Genomic DNA, 23,225 nt, shown 5'->3' with positions numbered 1-23,225 from the left:
AATTGCAATCTATTTAATTCTAGATTACAACTAAATATTTACATATAACATAGCAGCTTTTTGGGGGGAAATGGGCAGGATCAGCCTTGTATTTAAGTACTTTGATAACCAAGGAATTGCATGTGGGAGAGTGACTGGGCTGATTACCAAGGAGAGTGCTTCATTCTTCCTCTACACAAAGTATAGAAATTATTGGGCTGCCAGAGAAAGGAAATCCCACTGCCACCTCACCTAGCACAGAAAGCTCTACAGCCGTCCTCTGCTAGCCTATGACAGATTAGTAACTCTCCTGAGCTTAGTTACAAGACTGATTCAGCCACAGCAGACATGGAGAAGTACCCCTCATACAGTGTATTCAAACCCTCTCTCCTCCCAGTTCCATATCTGCATTGTGCTGAAGCATACTTGTGGGTCTTGGTGAAATGAGGTTCTTTTTGTGCCTCACTTATCTGCATCCAGCAGCCTTCTAGGCCCCCTTCCCACCACAGTGCTATTCCAGCTGTTGAATAGATAGAATATTTCCCATTCTTGCATTGATTCCTGCCTAACCCTTCTATTAAAGGAATTCTTATAGATTACTTTTAATCTTTCACAAGCACTTCCCTCGGGATAACTTTTAAGACATGCAGAGTCTTCATCTGTGTAATCCGCACAAAAATTAAGAGCCTTGGCACGGATCCCATTGGGAAAACAAAAGTAAACACAAAAGAAATATCACATTGGTTGACATTTCTGAAAAGTAGATGCAGCACTAAGCCCTGCATGTTGAATCCCAGAAATCCCAACCATTAATGTTCCAGAAAAAAGGTCAGGTCAAAGAATGGCTGCTACTACCACCACCACCACCACCACTGAGAACTCCTCTAGGAGCTAGGAACACTATTAGTGTTCCTCTTGTGCAAGAACAGGCAGCATATCCTTGGACAAAGGAACAAGGAATTCTGAGCAAAGGTGCATTCAAGTGAGCTTCTATTCCGTTAAGGCAAAAAATTCACTTAAAAGAGTTTTCAGTTTGCCAGGAATTCTTTTAATGACAGAATTTAAAAAAGACCAAAAACAGCTTATTTCAACTGCCTCATTTAAACAAATGGTCTGTAATTTATAGTTACAAATACTGTATAGACAATGCCTTCTTGTACTGCACAACCAATAAATACAAGAATGACTTCAAAATGTCTAAAGGTCTCTAAAGTCATTTGAAAATGTGCCTGACCTTCCACTTTTTTAAATTAGAACATTCTCAAACAAATCTGCAGTTATGCTTGAACTCAAAATACAATGGCATCTACAATTTAAAAGAAGCCGTTTTAGGAATCAGTTCAATGTTGCCCCTTTTTAGACACTGTTATGTTCACAAAAATAGCTGAATGAACAACAGTATCATTGAATGAACTACTGGAAAGAGACTAAGGACTTCAATCCTTTGCAGAGTTACTCAGGTTTAAGTTCCATATAGGTCCACAGGACTTATCTGTACTATATAACCAGTGGCAGGATTGCACCCCCCTAAAAAGGATACCAAACATACAGAAGTATACACTTTACCATAAGTAATTATAAGTATCAGGAAATGGACACCTGTAATTAATCTCAAAGGGTCAAAAAAAAAAAAAAGGAAAAAGGAAAAACCTGAATTACATAAAAGAAAAAAATCATTTATTTAATGAAAAACTAGAAGTTAATAAAAATTAGCAAATACACAGAAAATTTACACAAGAACAGCAGCAATACTATGTAGTGACTTACGCAGTGGGAGGGGAGGAAGAATAGGGGGAAGTAGCGGCCAGAGACTGGACCGCCTTGCATGGCTTGTCAGTCAAAGGAAAAGAATACAAATTAAACACAAAACAGTATCTGTTTCAAACGTACAATCAATCTACAAACAAGTTTAGAATTATTTTACAACACATTTCATTCAATCAGTTCTTAATACAAAAAGATGCCCATTTTGGGTAGAATATATATATATATACACATACACGCATATATATATATTTTCAGTGGTTTACTGCTGACTTATTTTAAATATATTAGTGTTATTACATGCAACTGTTTCCTGTACTTTAACAGCCTTCCTATTAATTTACCTTCATATATGCTAACCTCTCCCTACCAAATTGTTCACATCTGGCAGTCAAAGATGTTTACCTTTGTTCTATGAAACTGAATGCTGTGGGTTGTTTTTAGACACTGGCCTGAAAACGTCAGATCGCGGTTTCAACACATCGAAATCGTCACATTAATGCCTAAATTGCCGTTCTCTGCAAAAAGCTGTGCAATGCTGGTGTCAAAGACTAGACAGTCACTGTTCATGATGGCAGTTGCAATCCCTTCGTGAATTGATCGAGGAGTTGCTTCCCAAGTCAATCGTCGCCTATGACCATTTAGCTCAAGTCGATAAGCAAAATTTTCAGCTTGTTTCCGTGTTCCTATCAGCTGTACAATTGCAAAGAACTGCTGGTGACCATCATATTTCTCCTGTTTCTCCAATACAAGCATGAAGTGAAAGCCAAAACAAGACTGCATCATAACCCAGTCAACGGCACCAGGAAGATTAATGTCTGTAGCAAGGAAAACTATATCTTCTCCCTGTAGCGTCGTTATTGACTTATGCTGGTGCATGAGATGAGGCATGACAGCATCTAGAGAGCCTTGCCACTTACAAGAAGCACCAGGACATGGGCACGAATAAGGCCTGAATTCACAAAGCTCTTCGTGGTCTGCTTTTTCAGTGTGGGGCAAAGTGATTTCGCAGCCAGAGGAGGCATATTTACAAGGAAACAGTACAGAGTTGGCAACCTTTTCCATAGCCAAGTTACGAATTGAACCCAGTGGGCCTCGGCAGGTCGGACAGCATGTGAGCTTGGGACGACAGTTGCTACAAACAAGATGGCCACTTTGGCACTGCAAAATAGGTGGCAGTACATAGTCAAAACAGACAGGACACTCAAAGAGACTAGCCAAGTCATTGTTGGAAGCGGTGGTGCCAGTCAATGCAGGCACCCTCTGTGATGGTGTGCACTTGGAGGTACCCGTGGGAAGCGCTGTAGCAGTTTGACGACTCATTTCTGTAAGAAAGCAAAACAAAATGAGCACATTTGTAAAGCCCCTTCTTTCAAAAGAAAACAATCAAGCCTATTTTTTTTTTTGGGGGGGGGGAGAATCTGACACATTTACTAAATGTAAAAATGGTCTAATCCAGGGTTTCCCAAACTTAGGTCTCCGGTGGTTTCTGAACCATCATCCCTGACCACTGGTCCTGCTAGCTGGGGATGATGGAAGTTGTAGTCCAACAACTGCTGGAGATCCAAGTTTAGGAAAGCTTGGTCTAATCCAACAGGGCTTGTAGGTCCATCTAGTCCAGCATTTATTTCTCACAGCTTCCAGAAGGGTAACAAGCACAGCATGAAGACAGCAACCCATCCTATATGCCAACTTCCCCAGAAACTTTGTATTTACAGTGATACTGCCTCTGATCATAAAAGCTCCACTTAGCTAGACCAATTCTCCATTAAATTTTCCAATCCTTTTTCAAAGCCATCTAAGAGGATGGATGTTGGGGAGGTTTTGCTAAGACTTCCGGGTATAGGGCAGTATATAAATTCAATAAATAATAATAATAATACCATCACATGTTACTTGAATTGCAATCAATATATAATATATTGGAATATGCATTTTAACCACAATTATTTATTAATAATTTGTAACTAAAGAAATGGATGAGATAGTTGTAAAGGAATACTGCTTAATTAGAGCATCTAATAAGGTGGTTTAGGGTAAATGAGTTTTAATCTATTTTTTAACAGCCATCTAAGCCATGGTCAACACCACATCTTGTGGTTGGGAATGCCATACATTAATTTGTTGTGTGAAAAGTGTTTTCTTTTGTCTCCCCTGAAATTAATTTCACCAGGGGACCCAATAAATGCTAAATATTCCCACATTTCACAAGGTCTGAAAACAGAACCTGATGTGATCTGCGTTAAAACATAAAAGCCACCATCAAGTTCATGCTCATGTCTGCGTCTAGGCCTCAGTGGAAGCAGTGGAAGTTAAGTGTGTTTAACTGTGTCTGGACTACAGCCAAAGCACCAATGAAGTTTAAACAGGGTATTAAAAAGTCTTATATAGCAACTAGTCATATGGCGTTAATAAGTAGTACAGACATTCAGATGCTGGTTTTGTATGGAGTAACACAGTCTGTTTGAGTAAGTAGTATCTCAGAGTTAAAATGCTCCTGAAACTCAAATGCCAAGAGAGCTTCTCTACATGTAGGATACATCAAACCTGTGATTGTAGCCACACCCTGAACAAGGTATAAAAACACAGGACTGCAGTTACAATCCTTCTGTCATAACAACTGCAAGCAAAACCTGTAAGTGACCAGTAAGCTGGTTTGTTTTACTGCATATATTTACCCCACAAAGAAAAATCCCTGAGGCATGCAACAGTGGGAAACTGCTAATGATCTCAGAGATGAGGTGATTCTTTCCACCATCTCAAAAATCAGACTAATTAGTGTCTACTTAAAAACATAACAGCTTCTCTAGTTAAGTTTTGTGCTATTCAGGAAACCTTATCCTTGATACATTCAAAGTTCTTACTCAATATACTCTGGGCAGCAATTAACAATTTTGCTTAGCCATTTGCAGCACAGAAATCTCTACCTCACTTAAAGACAAGCAGTAACGTTACAAGGAAAAAGAATGACAAAATTCCTGGTGTATGTATCGACACATACTTTGCATATAGTGTTGTTTTAAAGATAGGAGAGCAACATCTTTTTTAAAAAAATAAGCAGACTAAAATAGAAACGTTTTGTACTATTCACACTTCAAGCATGGTAATAGCTTACAATTGGTTTTTCACATTAGTCAAAATATTTTCACAAAGTCTCTAACCATCTGGCTACATTTTTTGTGTGTGGTTGCAATGCTATTACATACCTTAGAGACTATAGCTAACCTTAATAGCCTGCTAAAAGGTTCACTGGGAACTGAGAAGCTTATGGTGCATTTTTAGTGAACATAGAACTGCAAGTATTTAAATCAATTAATGGTATGGATCAAGCAATTCAAATATTTTGAATAAAAATATGCCACCAATTAACTGATAGGCAGATTCTTTCAAGAATCTAATCACACTTTGTAGGGAGTAATTACCATTAACACAGTGGGCCTTACTTCTGTGTACACATGCATATAGGCACACTGAGCTAATTATTTTTGCTTACAAAAACATATTGGAACAGACATTTCTTCTATCTCAGACAGTAAGGAATGTCTCTTTCCATATGCTGCCCCCTGTGACACATGTACGCATCTAAAAACAAAATACCATTTCCTTCAGAATAATTTATTTGTACACAGGTGTAACCAACAGATTACAATTTATGACCAAACCATTTTAAACCTTTAAATCACCTGACAGCCCACTCTGGTTTTGACCTATTAAGGCTTAGGCAGTTCAGTACCCCAATACCTCAATGACCACCTCTCTCCACATGAACTAACCTGGATCCTGCATTCCATCATCTTTCACTATGTGTCCCTCTAAGGGAGATGCAGAGTGAAGATACAAGGAATGGGCCTTTTCAGTAGAGACTCCACTTATAAAATGCTCTCCCCAGGGGGTTATGCCTGGAACTATCACATTGTTTTTATTTGCCCAGGCTTTTGACTCTTAAATTGGAAGGTGGTGGTTGTTTTTAGCCAACTTTTGTGCTCATCCTTTTAGTGGGGTAGGTTGGATATGTCCTTTTTATATATTTTTATGAATGAGCATTTTAGGTTCTTGTTTTAGTCATTCTTCTGTTTGGTTTTAATGTTTGTTCTTGTACTGCAAGCTGCATTGCAAAAAGTGACAAGTATAATCATAATATATATAATCATATATAATTATATAAATATATAATCATAAAACTATTTTATGTACAGTTGACTTTTTCTTTTTTTCATGGTTGATTGTTTTATGTATTCATTGTTGCAACTTATCCTGGGATTTAGGACAAAAGGTATGATATTTTGCTTGAAATTATTTGATATATAAAATCAATCAATAAGACAGGAGCCTATAATATTAACGCGGACAACTCATTTTTAATTTTTTTTAAACCCACAACCTCAAAAAATAATAAAAAATTACCCTATGCCAGTTCAGAATGTTGCATCTGGGTGGTCCCTCACAACAGAACACCAAAAACACCTGTAGTTTATACTGAATATATTAGTACAAAAGGTTTACGAGTTTTTGCTTACAGTTACTCAGAATGTCTCATCTCTCCTTTTTGGCAGGGTTTGCTAGAAGAGAAGTGGCCTTGTTCTGTGAACACTGAAGTCAACACCATAATGCTCTGACTACTAGGCAAGATCTAACTGAAACTGCTGGTTTTACCAAGTGTACTGTGCAAACTTTACCTCCAATTTAAGTTAATATGAGAATTTGTTTTGACTTGTTATATGTTTCATAAGACATCTGTAAACCCCAAACAAAACTCAAATCGTATGAATTTTGTCACACAAAAAATAAAAGCCTGAAAGATTCAAATTATCTCTTTGAATAGCACCAAATGTACTGCAATTCAATCAATAGAGCCTGTCTCCTTTGTTCTCTAAGAACCAAAGAACTAACAGTTCGGTCATAAAGTATTAGACCTTGATGCACCTTTCCCAATTTCTACTGGGTGTACTGTACCTATGTCTGAGTTGTCACTTGTTAAGATCTAAAAGCTTGATTTAAAAAAACACCCCCCCTTAATGACCCATTTTTTAAACTACAGCTGTGCTCACAAGAATACCTTATCACTGTTTGACAGCCAGAGTTAGCCCATCACAGTGTCCACACTTTACTACAAGTAATTTGGTGTTAAATCTGAATTAGTTGTAAGCATCCCTGTGAGACCAGAATTAAAGTGTTGAAGCTACTGACCAACAGTCATGTATTTTCTAAGTACATATGCCTCCTTTGCATTACAAGGGCTTGCATAGTAAACACAACATTTTTGCAGGGTGAAGTAGTGAGCAACCAGAAGAAAATGGAGTAGAGGAGGGAGGGAAAGAACAACATAAACAAAACTGCAACAGAACTGTGTGTACAGATGCTTCTGCAGTGAAATAGTTAATCCTGAAGTCACCAAGGGAACACAACCAGATGTTGGAGTTTGCTGTACTTTTTGATAGCCATCTGAGAGTTTTATTCACCTCTGCTACTCTACTACAATGCACAAGGCTGCTGTTTTAAAAAAGAAAAGAAAAAGTAGTAGTGATAGCTATTTTCATCAGCACCAGCTTGGAATGATAGCCCTCGCTCTTGACAAAGTTCTGGCTGCAGGCTTGGACACTATATTGTGATTCAAGGAAGTAAATAAAACCTATTTTACTTTGTCACCATCTCCTTTATTAACACAGGGCAAATAGTGCAAGAGGAAAAAGACATTCAAGTTGACTCTCATTATGTCTATTTTTTAAAGCCACGTTAATTGTTCTGCTACATTAATTCCATAGAATAAAAATTAAAGTGAGCAGTGTTCACACCAACTAATTACAACTGAAGTTACAACCAAGGTCTTTTTCACCCACATAAACCTTTACACAAATCTTCAGGAATAACACAGATAAATATGAAGTGGACATATATGCAACAGCCTGGGGTGCTTGGGGTAGAAAGTGGATCTCTACACAACAAAGGAAATCCAGGGTAGCCTGTGAGTCACTAAGTATGTTTTGCACACACCCACGTGTGGGTAAGTGCTGGATCCTGTCCCACCATCATGGAGCCTGCCAGATCCCGCCCAATTCTGCAACAATCTCTAACATCCATAAATTTTATGTGGCTCTTTGATTGCACTAAAGTTTCATATTGTGTCTTGATACCCGCAATACAAAAATCCATGTCAGAATCAGATTATCACATGAGGAGCCCAACTTCTCACTAGTACACCCCCAAATTCCACTGTGCAAAGTATTTCTACAATGTCTGCTCCAGCTGAAAGGAAAAACTCTATAAAAAGTTCAGGTGCAGGCAAACAAACTAAAATTCCGTACCTTGTTTCCCCAAAATATTTTGATCATGCTGAGCAAACAGAAGCATTTGAATGTTGGATCAAAACTTGGTAGGGGTTCAAGAAGGAAAATGCATTCAAATCCAGCCTCGAAATCTGATTTCCTTAACAGGTGCCTTGGTAATGAAAAGAGGGCAAACACCTGCATGGATTATATGATGAGCATTCTTACAGTATGTTTCCCCCAGTAGTAGTTGGATTTTGAGGGGGAAGGGGAGCTACATTCCAAACATGTAGTGAATGTAAAGAAAAATAAAACATGGGCAACAAACCTATTTCTGATAGCTCTTTAAGATTACAGGATAAGCTAGTGTACTCATCAAGTGAAAAACTAAATATGTTTATGATAGTGCCAAACAAGGAAAATTGACCATTTGCGATATCCCAAGCAACTGCTGGCTTTCACAAATCTCACTGAGGTCCAGCGCCTAACAATGCCAGTGTAAGAAATGCTACCTTTTCTTTTGCTGGTTTTATTTCCTGGCAGGCATGTATCAAGGACTCCTTTCCATGCGTATAAAAAACTGAAGGCGGATTTCCCCGTCATGAGGAGTAGAACAGCTCATTGCGTTTCTCCATAGAAACAAAAACAATCCACAACAGAGGCCCCTCCTGGAAACGCCAAGGCTTAGAGACAGCCGGCGCGAAAACAATACCCAGAAGGGGGCACAAATCCATGCGAGGAAGGCAGCTCCCTGAACAAGGGAAGGGCGTTCCTTTAATGAAAGTTTCCGAAGTAATCCAAAGTGAAAGACGTGCTAGTGTGAAGAAGCTGCAGAAAGTCTCACCAATTAGATCCACTTTGATTAGGAAGCCTCCCAAGATGGAGACCCGAATTTCGACCCCCACCCAACTCCTTTTCTTGCGCGATCTCCGGAGCCCCCGCGAATCTGAACTGGAAACAACTGCGCCCAAACCCAAGAGGGAGGCGCACGGTCACATCCAAAAGCAGAAGCAGCAACTCCCGAGTTCAGTCCGAAGCCTCGTGTGGCAAAGCTATTGGTCGCCGAAGAAAGCCTGAGCTCTCTCCGCCAGCTCCTCCTAAAGCCAGTGAGATCGAGGAGGCGGTATCCTGCTTGGGCCCAGAGAGGGAAGGAGGCTGGGCGGGCAGATCTGCCTCACATGATCAGCCGGACTCCGTTTGCAGCCAGCTAAAGCAAGCATCCGCCAAGGGAGACTGCTTAGCGCAGCAAAGGTCGCGCCGGGAAAAGAAGGCTTGGTCCTTCCTTCGCTACGAAGGGACGATCCTGGTCACTGCTCGTCCGGAAGACGCTCTCGAGGCGGGAGGCAAACGAGCGCCGGCCCATCCACCCCAGCCCCTCCCTCTCCAGCGATTAAGCTGTCTCCAAAAGCAGCTGACAGAGTTCAATTACTGTCCTTCCTGCACAGCAGGATTAATATGGAGCAAAATTCGAGTGAATGAGTCAAACTTGACAGGCTGGTAGGCAGAGTCAAAACAATGGACTTGAACCATCTAGTAAAACAGTTTACTACGTATCTGATTTGGATCTGCCCCTTTAACTCTTAAGAATGTTGGTAATTTGCACAGCTGATGTTTTGAAACAAAGGAATCTTGACGTCTACCAAATCATACTATTAGTCTACCTAACTCAATATTGTCTACACACTGCTTGGCAGAACTCTCCGGTTTGATGCAGGAATCTTTCCTAGCCCTACTAAGATTCCAGGAACTGAACCCTAGGCATTTTGCATGCAAAGCATGTGCTCTACCACTGAACTATGGACCTTCCCATAAAAGGTCTTTATATACACCCTGAGTATTTTTAAACAACTGGGATAGCATGAGCAGGAAACTCCACGGAGATTTAACAGATACCAATAGAGGAATGAGCCTAAACTAAACTGAGGAACTTCTGCTGACAAAATTCCAGTGTCTAGCCTTAACCCAAATTCTGTACCAAGGAAAGGGAGGATAGTGCCTGCAGCCTGGAGACACAGACCATGCAGTCAACAGAGGACAATTACTATGCACAAAATGCCAGGGATAGTACTGACCATAATGCTGCACAGCAATGACACATGGAAGAAACCACTCCAAGCTCAACAGGTTAATCTTTAGGCCTATACTCCTGCCTAGTTAAACACTTTAAGGAATGTATATGATCAACTAATTAAGTCATAAGAAAATTGGCAAACAGCTAACGAATGTGTTAATTGTCTTGCAAGCTCAAGTGCAGCATGGTGAGGATTTGAGGGGCTAGAAGCACATTTCTGGCTAGCAAGCCACTTCAGGCCTTGTTACAAATTGCTAGAGAGCTCTTTAAAGGTAAAGGTAAAGGTACCCCTGCCCGTACGGGCCAGTCTTGACAGACTCTGGGGTTGTGCGCCCATCTCACTTAAGAGGCCAGAGGCCAGCGCTGTCCTGAGACACTTCCGGGTCACGTGGCCAGCGTGACATCGCTGCTCTGGCGAGCCAGAGCCGCACACGGAAACGCCGTTTACCTTCCCGCTGGTAAGCGGTCCCTATTTATCTACTTGCACCCGGAGGTGCTTTCGAACTGCTAGGTTGGCAGGCGCTGGGACCGAGCAGCGGGAGCGCACCCCGCCGCAGGGATTCGAACCGCCGACCTTTCGATCGGCAAGCCCTAGGCGCTGAGGCTTTAACCCACAGCGCCACCTGCGTCCCTTAGAGAGCTCTTTACATAGTTTAAAAGGGGGCTGAGGGCTCCCAGCAACCAGCTAATGATCAGGATAGCCACACTCCCTCTCCTTTTAAGGCAATAAAGCTTTAAGTGCCATTTCCTCCTTCAGACCTCCATACTGCTCACTATGTCTGTCTAGCTCCCAAATTGTGCTGCCATTTACTGTTCTGATCACCTATTTCAAGAAGCTGGGCAAGATAATGAAGGACTTCTGCGTGTGAAAAATGGCAACTAAAATGATCAGGGGACTGGAGCAACTCATTTACAGTACAAGGAAATGTTATGTTTTGAGATACTGAGCTTTAGGAAAAAAAGTGGGGTGTATGTTGGAGATGTATAAAACGATGCACTGTGTAGAGAAAGTGGGCAGAGATGCTTTTCTTCTTTGCTTCTAATGAGTAGGACTAGAGGATATCTGGTTTTCAAAATTGTGATATATCACTAGCTAAAAATTGTGATATACCAATATATTGTGATGTTGAAATAAGGATGGAACTATGCAAAGGCGAACAGGGTAATGTCCTGGCAACTGCTACTTGTTGCAGAGGTGGCCTGCAGGGCCTCAGGGAGCCAGTGGCAGAAGTGGCAGCAGCCTGTGAGGCCATATCATGGCAGTGGGAGGTGGCGACAGAAGTTGTGGTGGCATGCAAGGCCTTGCCGTGGCAACGGGAAGTGGTGGTAGAAGCAGTGGCAGCCTGGCAGCAGTGGTACAATAATCAGGAACCTGCGAGGCCTCATGACAGTGGGAGGCAGCAGCAGCAATGGAGGCGACTTGCGAGGCCATGTTGTGGCAGCATGATGTGGCAGAAGTTGGGGTTGGCCTGGGATGTGATAGCAGAAGCAGTCTGTGAGGCCATGTCACTGAGGTGGGAGGTGGCAGCAGAAGCGGCCTGCCTTGGTGAGGCCTTTAAGGCCACTGCCGTTTTGCACCACTGAGAAGCTTTGCAAACCGCCACTTTTGTGCCCCTGACGCAAGGCCTCATAAGCTGCCACCGCTACTACTGAATTGCCATGGCAGTGTTGATTCTGTCACCGCCTGACCACCGCCGTCACCTCCCGTTGCTACCACAAGGTCTTGCAGGCTGCCACTTCTTGCTTCTGCTGCCACAGCAACATGACCTCACAGGCCTCCTCCTCCTGCTGCTGGGCAAGGCCTCACAGGCTGCTGGTTATTGTGCCACTAGTGCCAGGCTGGCACCACTTCTTCCGCAACAACATGACCTTGCAGGCCGCTGCTGCATCTGCCTCCCGCTGAGACATGGCCTTGCAGGCTGCCGCCACAAGGCCTTACAGGCTGCTTGTGTTCAAGCAAATGTGAGCAAAAGTCTCCTGCAGGCTTTCCCCACACAAGACAAGGTTTTTTTTTTGTTCTTTATTTTGTGTTTTTTATCTCATATTTTTATGTTGTGAATTGCCTTGAGATCTATGGATGAAGGGCAGTAATACAAATTTTACTACTACTACTAATAATAATAAATGTAAGTCCTTCTGAATTTAATGCAGCTTACTCCCAGATAAGTGGCATTGGGATTGCAGACACAATGTATAATTATATAAATAATTCAATTTAATCTTCTACATCAAAGAGCTCAATAGTTGTAGTCATAATGTTTCTATATTAGGAGTTTTGATTATCTTGTTCTTTTAGGATAATTTAAAATTGTGACTGTTTGTATATTTTTTCACCTCTTAGGTATTTAAAAAGTGAACCAAGTATGAGGGACAATAAACTGGGTTTTAATCTTGACAAATTGGAAACATGGTTCCTGTGTCCAATAATTTTGTCAACTGCTTGTTCTAGGCAGGATTGCACACCCCCTGATGGAGGGTCTGGAGGGCTTCTTAATCCAGCTTTGTCACTGGAAGTCTGGGTTGCCTCAAAGGCTAGAAGTGCCTTTAACTAGCCACACCTGGTATTACAGCTATGATCATTCCTGGGCTGGGAGAGCTTGGCCATAGTATTTCAGGCACTGGTGACTTCAAGATTGGATTACTGCAATGCATTCTTTATGTAAGGCTTCTTGGGCTTCTTATAATTGAAAAAAACAATAGTTACTTTAAAGCACTTAGAGGTTTCATAATATTCAAGTGGTAGATACATTTTGTTAAATAAATAAAATAAAAACTACATTTAACTACCTTAACTCTGTATCAAAACACAACCGAGGACGTTCAAGAAGATGGAACTAGGAAATGCAAGTATCCACTCACTAATACACACTGGCACACACACTCTCTCACAATTATTCATGTGCAGGCTTAAAAAAAGAAAAAAATATTTAACAAAATGAAAATAACACCATGGGTGCAGCCAGGATTGGGGGGGGCAGGACTTTGTTGGGGGGCAGAACTAACATGATTGGACTATTAGTTAAGTATTTCTATTGTTTTACTTGATCGGGGGGGGGGGGGTGTGCCCCCCAGGCTACATCCATGTATGCCACTAGATAAAAACAATCTTAAGTGCTTCCCCCCACTCTTAAATAGAAGTTAAGCCAATATTTTAAACCTAGTCCAAATGTATTTGACTTATATATCAACACACTGCAAGTGAAATGGAGAAAATAAGTAAGAAATATTTGCCAAAATAGTAATGATTTCTTTTTAATTTGCCTACTATCCAGAAGTCTGTATAATAATAGACCAAGACAGATCTGACTACAATGGGTATGGATTGTTGCAACTCTTAAATTTTAATGCATGTCTTATTTAAGACTATATATCCTACCAATTTTCCTTTCAGAACACTAACCCAGTAATGAAATGTGTTAATGAACCACTGTAGTTTAGTTTTTTTTGTATTACACAAACACAAAAGCCTCAGGAGAGATAATTATGGGTTTTCTTGAACTCCTATCAGTCAGGAAACTTCGCATCAAGTTCCAGTTTTCAGTACATGCATTAGATCAAAAAGGAAAGTTATATCATAATATTCAAATACATAGGGCAATACTTAGCAGATGGGTTTCAAACCCTTGGTGAGTTAGGTACATCCCCTACATGTGAGGACAAGCTCTGGGTGGAGGAGACAAGACAGGGTGGGAAAACAGAGCGATGTAGACACCATTATCCCACCCCAGGGGAAATGACACAACAGTGCCAGGGCAGGACATGCTATTCCTTCTGTGACTTATGTCACAGTAGTGTTGCTGCATTTTCTCTGGATGCAGCAATGCTCTGCCTGCATAGGCCTGGGCAAAGGCAACATTTTCAAGCCCTGCATATACAAAGTACAAAATAAGCTTGATGCTGTTAGTGAGAGTTACACCTGCATGGTGGCTATAGCAGTGCTTGCAGGACTACAGCCATTGCAAAGAACCTTCAAACTCCAACAGACTGCTAGCAATTTATAGCACAGAAGTGTCCAACCTTTTTGGAAAGCTTGCTATAAATCATGTTCAGAGTACAAGACAGACTTTTTCTAGTGTACACTGCAATGCCTATTTGGATCCCAAGAGCACTGTTTGATTGGTTATACCACTAGCCTATTGAGCCAAAGGTACATGTAGCTGTACAGATGCAGGCAGAAGTTTGGGCCTAGATACGGTATACAGTCAGGACTGGGGAGGTGGGTGGGGACTCTTCCCTTGCCTATCAGTGGCACACACCTTACAGTGGTACCTCGGGTTACAGATGCCTCAGGTTACAGACTCTGCTAACCCAGAAATAGTACCTCGGGTTAAGAACTTTGCTTCAGGATGAGAACAGAAATCGTGTGGCGGCGGGGCGATGGCAGCGGGAGGCCCCATTAGCTAAAATGGTGTCTCAGGTTAAGAACAGTTTCAGGTTAAGAACAGACCTCCGGAATGAATTAAATTCTTAACCCGAGGTACCACTGTATTTGCATCCATCTTGGATAGTATCTAATGGTGGCCATATGTCCTCTTTTTCCCAGACACGTCTTCTTTTTCATTTTAGTGATCCATAGTTAAAAGTAGAAGTCGGCAAATATGTCCTCTTTTTTGCTCTTCAAAATATTGCAACCCTAGACCTGGGAAACACATCTTCAAAGTGGAGCACCCAATTTTCACCAATCTGTCCTACCCACTTAAGCCCACCCACACCTAGAAAAACTACTGCACCTTTGAAAAAGTATGGAATACGATACAAATGACACCTATCAAAAAAGCCATGACTGGATATAACATATCTTTACAATATCAAGCATGATGCAGATTTGACACCAATCATGTTAATCTGCGGTCTCTCACCAACTTCTCCACTGAAGACTGTGGTTGGGTTATTAAATTCTCAAAGGCACCTTAATTAAAAATGTAAAATAGTTATTTCAGTTCTTCATTTAAAGGTATGGTGCCTTTTCAGGAATCCCAAGATGAATCTTAAAAGTCTATTCTAGTTCACTTCAAAACTTAAGATGCAATAAGGGCCCCATATTGTTATACAAGTGCATGGGTATTCTAAGTGAACAAAAAAGAAGATTAAAGTAGATTTATGAATAAGAGAACCCATTTAAATATTGCATGTATTTTCTGGAATGCTCCTTTCCTAAAATAAATACATTTTCTGTGAAAAGTTCTTGAAATGCAACATGAAATTCTCAGTACTTGGGCCAAGAGTGTTTACATTAATGCTATTAGTCTAATCTAGTGGCTTACATGATGCAAGAAGTATTTACTTCGCCTTGCATCACAGCTAGAATGATAAACAAACTGACTTAACAGATAATAGAGAGCACAGGGACCCAATTCAAAGAGCTAGTTAGGACTTCTGAAGTCCTAAACAGCTTGGGCCCAGCATGAACCACAACCTCTTAAGGTCAACAAGAAACTCTGAATTATGCCATCTATGTATCAAAACCAAAACCATAAGAGCTAGCAGAAAAGCATTCTCCAAGAGCTTAGAATTCTCCCCACACCATATTTTATTTATTTATTTATTTATTTCTATACCACCCTCTCATAAGGTATCAGGACTGTGAATAGTAAAATAAAAGCAATTAAAAGCAGTAAGGTAAAGGTAAAGGGACCCCTGACCATTAGGTCCAGTTGTGACCAACTCTGGGGTTGTGGCGCTCATCTTGCTTTATTGGCCGAGGGAGGCGGCGTACAGCTTCCGGGTCATGTGGACAGCATGACTAAGCCGCTTCTGGCGAACTAGAGCAGTGCACGGAAATGCCGTTTACCTTCCCGACGGAGCAGTACCTATTTATCTACTTGCACTTTGATGTGCTTTCGAACTGCTAGGTTGGCAGGAGCAGGGACCGAGCAATGGGAGCTCACCCCGTCGCGGGGATTCGAACCGCGACCTTCTGATCGGCAAGTCCTAGGCTCTGTGGTATAACCCACAGCGCCACCCGCGTCCCTTGTATTAAAAGCAGTACAGATCATTAAAATGACTAGCTACTAATAATAATTTTTAAAAATGGATAGATTTCAAGAGACACGTGAGCCCAAGTGGTTTCTGGTGTTAGACATATTATGTTCAGTTAAATGCACAGGATTCACAGATTCAACAACTGTAACTTCATTTTTACAGCAGCAAGAAATCATGAAAAACAGTGCTACAATGGTCTGAAAATAACCCTCAGGCAGCTTTGCTGTTTTTTAAACTGCATTTAAAGGCCACCTTTTCTTCTCCAAGAAGCTCAAGGTGATTATGCTGTTGTCCCCCTCTTCATACAAACCCAACAACCCTGTGAGGTACATTAGTCTGAGAGGCAATAAGTGGCCTAAGGTCAGTGAACCTCATGACTGAGTGGGGATTTGAACCCTGCTCTTCCAGCTCCTGGTCAGATACTGTATCTACTTCACTACAATGACTACAAGCAACAATTCCCAGGGCTCTTAAATAATTTGGAGGTGGGGTTGTTGGGTTTTTGTGTGCTTAGAATGCCATTTTATAAGTGCTCACTTCAATAAAAGTTTTCATCCCAACTGCACTTGTTTCAAAACAAGTTCCATTACTGTGTGCAACTTCCTCCCAGTTACGTTTGTTTAGCACTGTGGAATAAAAGCAGGCAATACACATTCTCATATTAGACCCCCAAGAGCACCAGATTACTTGCTTTTAAAGTTGTGCATACATTTTAACATGGGATAGCAAATATTTTCAACATTTTCAAGCGCTGAAAATTGTGCTCAAATTCAGTTACACAACTATCCCAATATGGCTTATGTATTTGAACTTCTGTGATCACCGTCTATTATATGAATCTATTATTGAAACTATCTGTCCTTAGGTATGATGGTTAACATCAGAAATGAACTTAAGTCAGGACTAAAATCTCAGTATTCTGAGTGCCTGGTTCCTCAGGTACCTAAAAATCAGAAACATTTTTTCTTTACCCTGTGCAAGTAATGTCATGAAACCAAATGCTGCTCATGAAAAAATTGGCAGAGGCACTGGGAAATCTTTAATCCCCGCTACTGCCTGCATGGTCCCTTGTCCATCTAACACAGTTTGATTGCTCCATTAGGATTTTTCGGGCTTTTCTCATTTTAAGCTATGTGAGCAGCAAATGCGACATACACCAAACAAACAGAAAAAAACAATTAGGAGAAAATATGTAACTTCATGCCATAATCTTCCCAAGAAAAAGCAGGGCTAGTGAGGCAAAATGAATCAAAAAAACTAAAAGGGACTTGCATAAAATATACTTTAAAGTATTTTAAAAGGCAACTATAAGCCTTGAATTGAAAAAGAGCTACTTTAGAAGTAGGGAACCTCTGGCCCATGGGCCAAATCTGTCTGTCAGGGATGCAATTTGGCCAGCAAGGCCACTTGCCTCAAACCACATCTGCCTATTATCAGATGAGCAGGGTTCAATCCTGTTGGGTGCTGCTTCACCAGTGTCTTTCCTGTGGTGGCAAAGCAGACTCTTCCCCTCCCAGCAGTGTTAGAAACTCAGATATGTAAGCTAAAAGTCAAATGGTGCCTTAACCGTAGGTTATGGTCACCACAATGGAGTTTCTAGGCGCCCTTTTGCAATTAAATAAATATTGCTAAATCAGTGTTTTATAAATGTATAAACACTTAAATAAGATATTTACAACCTATCTGACAGCACTTTGTTAAGAGCTGAAAGTATATTGGGGTGCAGGGGTGCTTCTCACTGGGGACTAATGGGATAGTGCATATTCTGCTTGTTGGAAGCATTTATGCCATCTGCACTCACCTATTCTGTTTGCAGTCTCTGAACAATAAATCAAATTATTACAGAAAACACCAGAAATCTCCAGTGATCCGAGGTAAGTCCTGCCACAGAGTTTTTTTATCATCACTAGGGGATGTGGGAAACATGTACCACATATTTACTTCTCTCACCTAATATAGCAGTAATCATAGCATCTCTGCATATTGCTCTGAACTACATGAAAGTGTTGATTTGAGTGAAGGTTGTTCGTCACTTTGATGTCAGTTAAAGAAAGTTTTGTAACTAACCCTGTAATAAGACCCACATTAAATACAGTTTTTTTAGGTTACACTATGCAGATGGTGACAGCAGCCACGAAATTAAAAGACGCCTGCTTCTTGGGAGAAGGGCAATGACAGGCCTAGACAGCATCTTGAGAAGTAGAGACATCACCTTGCCAAAAAAGGTCCTTATAGTTAAAGCTATGGTTTTCCCAGTAGTGATGTATGGAAGTGAGAGCTGGACCATAAAGAAGGCTGATCGCCGAAGAATTGATGCTTTTGAATTATGGTGCTGGAGGAGACTCTTGAGAGTCCCATGGACTGCAAGAAGATCAAACCTCTCCATTCTGAAGGAAATCAGCCCTGAGTGCTCACTGGAAGGACAGATTGTGAAGCTGAGGCTCCAGTACTTTGGCCACCTCATGAGAAGAGAAGACTCCCTGGAGAAGACCCTGATGTTGGGAAAGATGGAGGCCACAAGGAGAAGGGGGCGACAGAGGACGAGATGGTTGGATAGTGTTTTCGAGGTTACCAGCATGAGTCTGACCAAGCTGCGGGGGGCAGTGGAGGACAGGAGTGCCTGGCGTTCTCTGGTCCATGGGGTCACGAAGAGTCGGACACGACTAAACGACTAAACAACAACAAAATCCTAACCACCTTATGCTAGGCTAGTTCAGTTCTTGATTAGTACAAACAACTAATTTATTGGACTACCAAAAGTTCAGTTTCTCTATAATTTTAGTACAAGAAAAACAGAGGACAGGACTGCAGTTATCTTGCCCTAGGCTTCTGAACTATTTTGTAATCAATGAAAATATTTTATAGCAAATGTGCCAATACTACCACCGGTAACTGCAGTATGGCATTTGGAAGACTTTTTTTGGTTTCTGGCACATTTCATATTTTTACTCACAGCACCGTTTCACACATGTTGACAAATTCCTATTTTCTTAGATAATGATTATTTCAACACAGGAAAGGAACAATATGTCAGTCTTCTTTAAACCCAATTAAGAGATGGGGAAAAATTCAGACACATGAAAAGAAGCAATTAAGATTGTTGTAATGTATGCAGAGTCCATATTTGCTTAGTGATCATCCAATCTTATCTATCTTTCTCTAGAACCTTTCTTTTATACTAAATTTATGAAATCATCAACTCTTTCATCACAATGACCCTCACAAATCCAAGCTTTAATTATAGAGGACTAGTTTAGTTCAGTAACTAAGAGTCAGAGACCCAGGTTCAAATCTGACCTCTGCCATGGGATTAAAAAGTGGCCCTAGGCAAACCACTATCTGATAGCTTCAGACCCATATGCAGCACGGGGATAATAATATTGGGACTATACTATCCTGTAATGTTATATTAAGGATTATCAAATAATGTGCCAGGTGTTTTGAACAGGTGAATTAAACTACATGAATGTTTAATATTATTTATCTATTTCACAAGAAGTCTGCTTATACACAGGTGGCCCAATGTTTTCTGCTTTTCCAACTGTTATTTAACTTCATGAACCAAGTCATCATGCAAGGTTGATGTCACAATACCAAATCAACTATTCCGTACTCGAAAAAGCAGTGATTTAAAAGTAAGCATACAGCATCTATAGGGAGAACATGAAGAACTAGGTCATGGCTCAAACATGTAAAAAACAAACCCACAAACAGCATAGAACCTTGCATTTTGAAGAGTGTTATTACACAATTGTCCACTTCTGTCATATATGATTAAAGCAAATAATGATTTTATTCTTCATTCTGGAAAATACTATATTTCTCTGTATACATCAGGGGTCAGCAAGCTTACCGAACGATGGGCCGGTCCACACTCTGTCTGTCAGATGGGCTGGAGTGTGTGTGCACGCACGCGTGCTCTTCCAGGTCGGAGGAGAGCCCGTGCACACAGGCTATTTCCGGCACTCCTTCGACCCGGATGTGCGCCAGAAATAGCGTGTGCGCACAGGCACCATCAACCCGGAAGTCGGTCCCCGCGCCGCGCCAGTAAGAGCAGGCAGCACCATGGGCCAGATAGACGAGCCCCATGGGCTGCTACCAGTCCATGGGCCTTAGGTTGCCAACCCCTGGTATACAGCTAGGAAGCCTACACAGGCAATTTTCACGGTACATGTATTAAAGATTTTTTTAAAAAAAGAAACATGAAATTGAAAGTGGCAAGATGTGTTATATATTTCCATACTCCTATCTTTACCACTTGCACACAGTTTCTCTAAGGCCACATTGCCCCTAATTTATCAAGTTTCCACAGTTCAAAACCAGTCTTGAACTTCCCCACACTACACAAGAACAGGAACCACTTCTGCAGTAAAAAATGCACACTAAACATAAACAGCCCGTTCCGTATTTTATGTAATGCCTTCACTCTACACAGGTAAAGTAATAACATATCATTATGTACATATAACAATGCATGGTGATGCATTGTAGAACAAAAAAAGGGCGGAGACAAACAAGCAGAAACATATCACAAACTAGGAATTTAAACAGGGAAAATAAGTGTGCAATAAACAGATCAACTGAGATGTAGATACAAGATGAGGAATGTCCCTACCTCTTAAGATCTCTGGTGTAATAAATTGGTAAGGAGAGGTAGGGAGATTATAAAGTTCAGCAGCAATTACAACTAGGGCTACAATCCTATGCATGCTTAGCTGGGACTAAGTCCTACTGAAAACCATGGGAGTTACTTTGAACACAGTGGATTATGATATTGGGCTGCATCCTAATCACACTTCAGTAAGAGTAAGAGTGAGAGTAAGACATGCAGGATATAATGGCAGTTTTAAGTAAACACTTGTACAGCAGATATTGCATTTTTGTTAGAAGGGAAGGGGATCAGCATCCCTTCCAATTTTATTTGATGTCAGGAATTTTCCATATAAGGGATGTCAAACATCTGGGGATCAGGGAAGTGGGGGTGGAGAGATGTGATCAGCTCCCAATAAGTTTTGAAAACTAGAGAGAAAGGTAAGAGAGAAAGTGCAGCTTAACCCTCCAGTGTCACACTCATCATTTAACCTTCCAATCCACAATTAACCTGTTTCTCTTTCTTCTTGTTTTCTCCCCACACACCAAAGAACCAGTGTGCTCTAATAAGGGCTACAGACAGAACCCAGTAAGTGAAATGTGTATTTCCAAACACCCAAAAATGGGGAACTATCTTCATTGCTTCTTTTGTCCCAAGTACACCCCCCCCCTCCGTGCATGCTGCCATCTTGTACGGTGGCAAGTGTGGCTACTATCATTACATCTATCTAGCCACCACGTGCATTCCACCTGAAAGACCGTTACAAACGGCACACAAGTTTTGGACAGCAAACATCATTGGGATCACCATTCCTCCTTTCTCACCCACTGCCACTTGTTTCCTTTTAACATCTTGACTGAGGAAGAGCTCTGGGGAACCTGAAAACTTTGCACGTGGCTTTGCACGACCTTTTGGCGTCAGTCCTACTTTGTTATTAGTCCTTATTAGAAACATTAACAACAACAGCAGCAGCAGCAGCAGCAACAACAGACTGTGGCTGCCGGCCTTCCTCGGGAGCAAGCGCTACATCTGAGGGCAGCGGGGCTTGCTCCCTAAGCAGCAACACGACTACACCGTGGCTGTCAGACTTCCTCAAGAGTAAGCGCCGCTTCTTGAAAGCTGCGGGGCTTTGCTCCCGAGGAAGCCGCGCCGCACGGGCCGCTCCCCCCCCCCGCCATTCGCACTTCCTCCTCCCCGCCACTGAAGCGGTGACTGTGGAAGACGAGGCTGAGGGCTGCGAGGAGGCCGCCGCCGAAGCCACGCTGTTGTTTCTGGTGCCGCTGAGGCCTGCCTCCCCTCCGAACTCAGCACAAAAGGACACCCGAGGCCAAGCAGGCGACGCCGGCCGGCCGCCCAGCCAGCCCCTCTCTTCCACCACAAAGGGAAGACGACGAGGGAGGCGGAGCGGGGCCTGCGCGCGGCGGGGCCTGGGAAAACGACCAAGCCAGTCAGCCCACCCACCCTCCTTCCGAGGAGGCGAGCCGCGGGCCTCCCCTCCTCCGGACTCCCCCCAACCGCTCGCACTCAGGCCCGCCGCCGCCGCCACTTCTCCTCAGACTCCCGTTAGGCCGCGGCGAGGCCTGCTCGGGCCCGGCATGAGGCGGCGGCGGCGGCGACACCACACATTCCCTCTCACTCTTTGCCTCCTCACCTGTGGGCGCTGGGCTGGGCGGCGAGCCGCGGCCTGGCTCCCACCCCCGGACGGGCCGCGAGAGGACCGTGTGAGGAGGGCGCTATGAGCTGGCGAAGCGAGCACCGGGGGGGGGGGGGGGATGGAGGGGATTTTTAAAAAAGGGGGTTAAAAGAAGGAGTAAAAGAGGCGGGCGGGCTTATCTCGACGATGGCCGCCAAAACGACACTCACTCTCACACACGAAAATAAAACGGAGGAAGAACCAGCCTTGGGAGAAAGCGGGGTGGGGGTGGGGAGAGTTAAATAGGCGGCCGGCCGAGCGACCCCGCGCTCGCTCGCTCGCTCGTTCCCTCTACCGCCACCACCAGCGCTAGGCCGGGAGGGGAGCGCGCTCGGCTCTCTTTCTCCAGCGGTTGCGCGCGCACGCGCGCTCGCGCACACACCCTACCCTGCCCTCTCCCTCGCGCGTGCGCGCGCACCCCGGCTAAGGGCAGCAGCAGCAGCTCAGAAAGAGAGAGCTGGCGAGCTCTCCTTGCGCACGCGCACGAGACGTCGCCTGACGGGGAATGAGCGGCGTTAGGTGGAGGGAGGCTAGAATTAGATGGATTTGTGGCGCCGCCTCCTCAGCTTTTGGATGTACCTCATCCTTCACTGAGGTGAGACAAGATTTATTCCTCTCACCTAGTTAATCTTGAAATATATGGTTGTTAACTTGGGATCTCCTTTAATAATAATAATGATGATAATGTCCTGTGATATTTAAATAACAGGAAATAACCATTTAAGGCAGAAATGTTTACGAAATTAACTTTCAAGCTAATTTTAATAAACTTTCAAAATTATTTATTTATTATTATTATTATTATTTGCTTCCCATGAGGCCTCTAGAAGCGATTTGCAATGTGCAGTAATGACATATGTAGAAGTTATGTATACAGAAACC

General features: G+C 42.5%; 1 protein-coding gene across 4 annotated transcripts; it reads right to left on the bottom strand.

The window, feature by feature from the left end:
- Nucleotides 1-1,004: 1,004 nt before the first annotated feature.
- SIAH1 (siah E3 ubiquitin protein ligase 1) lies at nucleotides 1,005-22,637 on the bottom strand. Of its 4 annotated transcripts, none has more exons than XM_079988905.1 (2): nucleotides 22,302-22,637; nucleotides 1,005-3,068 (listed from the first exon to the last, which is right to left on the bottom strand). In XM_079988905.1, the coding sequence occupies exon 2, from the start codon at nucleotides 3,064-3,066 to the stop codon at nucleotides 2,218-2,220; it is 849 nt and encodes a 282-aa protein (XP_079845031.1). In that variant the 5' UTR covers nucleotides 3,067-3,068; nucleotides 22,302-22,637; the 3' UTR covers nucleotides 1,005-2,217. The 4 variants fall into 4 exon arrangements, with proteins under 4 accessions (XP_079845031.1, XP_079845029.1, XP_079845032.1 ...); XM_079988903.1 differs by lacking the exon at nucleotides 22,302-22,637 and adding an exon at nucleotides 8,519-10,340; XM_079988906.1 differs by lacking the exon at nucleotides 22,302-22,637 and adding an exon at nucleotides 8,851-10,339.
- Nucleotides 22,638-23,225: the final 588 nt, after the last annotated feature.

The sequence above is a fragment of the Podarcis cretensis genome (assembly GCF_951804945.1).
Source record: "Podarcis cretensis genome assembly, chromosome: 8".
In the NCBI taxonomy this organism is placed as follows: domain Eukaryota; kingdom Metazoa; phylum Chordata; class Lepidosauria; order Squamata; family Lacertidae; genus Podarcis; species Podarcis cretensis.
Note: the sequence above shows the minus strand (reverse complement) of the source record. Positions and strands in the feature narration are given on the sequence as shown.

Excerpts from the sequence above, each read along its gene's own strand:
- SIAH1 (XM_079988903.1), bottom strand. The coding sequence starts at position 8,609 with ATGACGGGGAAATCCGCCTTCAGTTTTTTATACGCATGGAAAGGAGTC. Across the intron at positions 3,069-8,518 it reads TAAAACCAGCAAAAGAAAAG|AAATGAGTCGTCAAACTGCT; the intron begins GTAGCATTTCTT and ends GCTTTCTTACAG.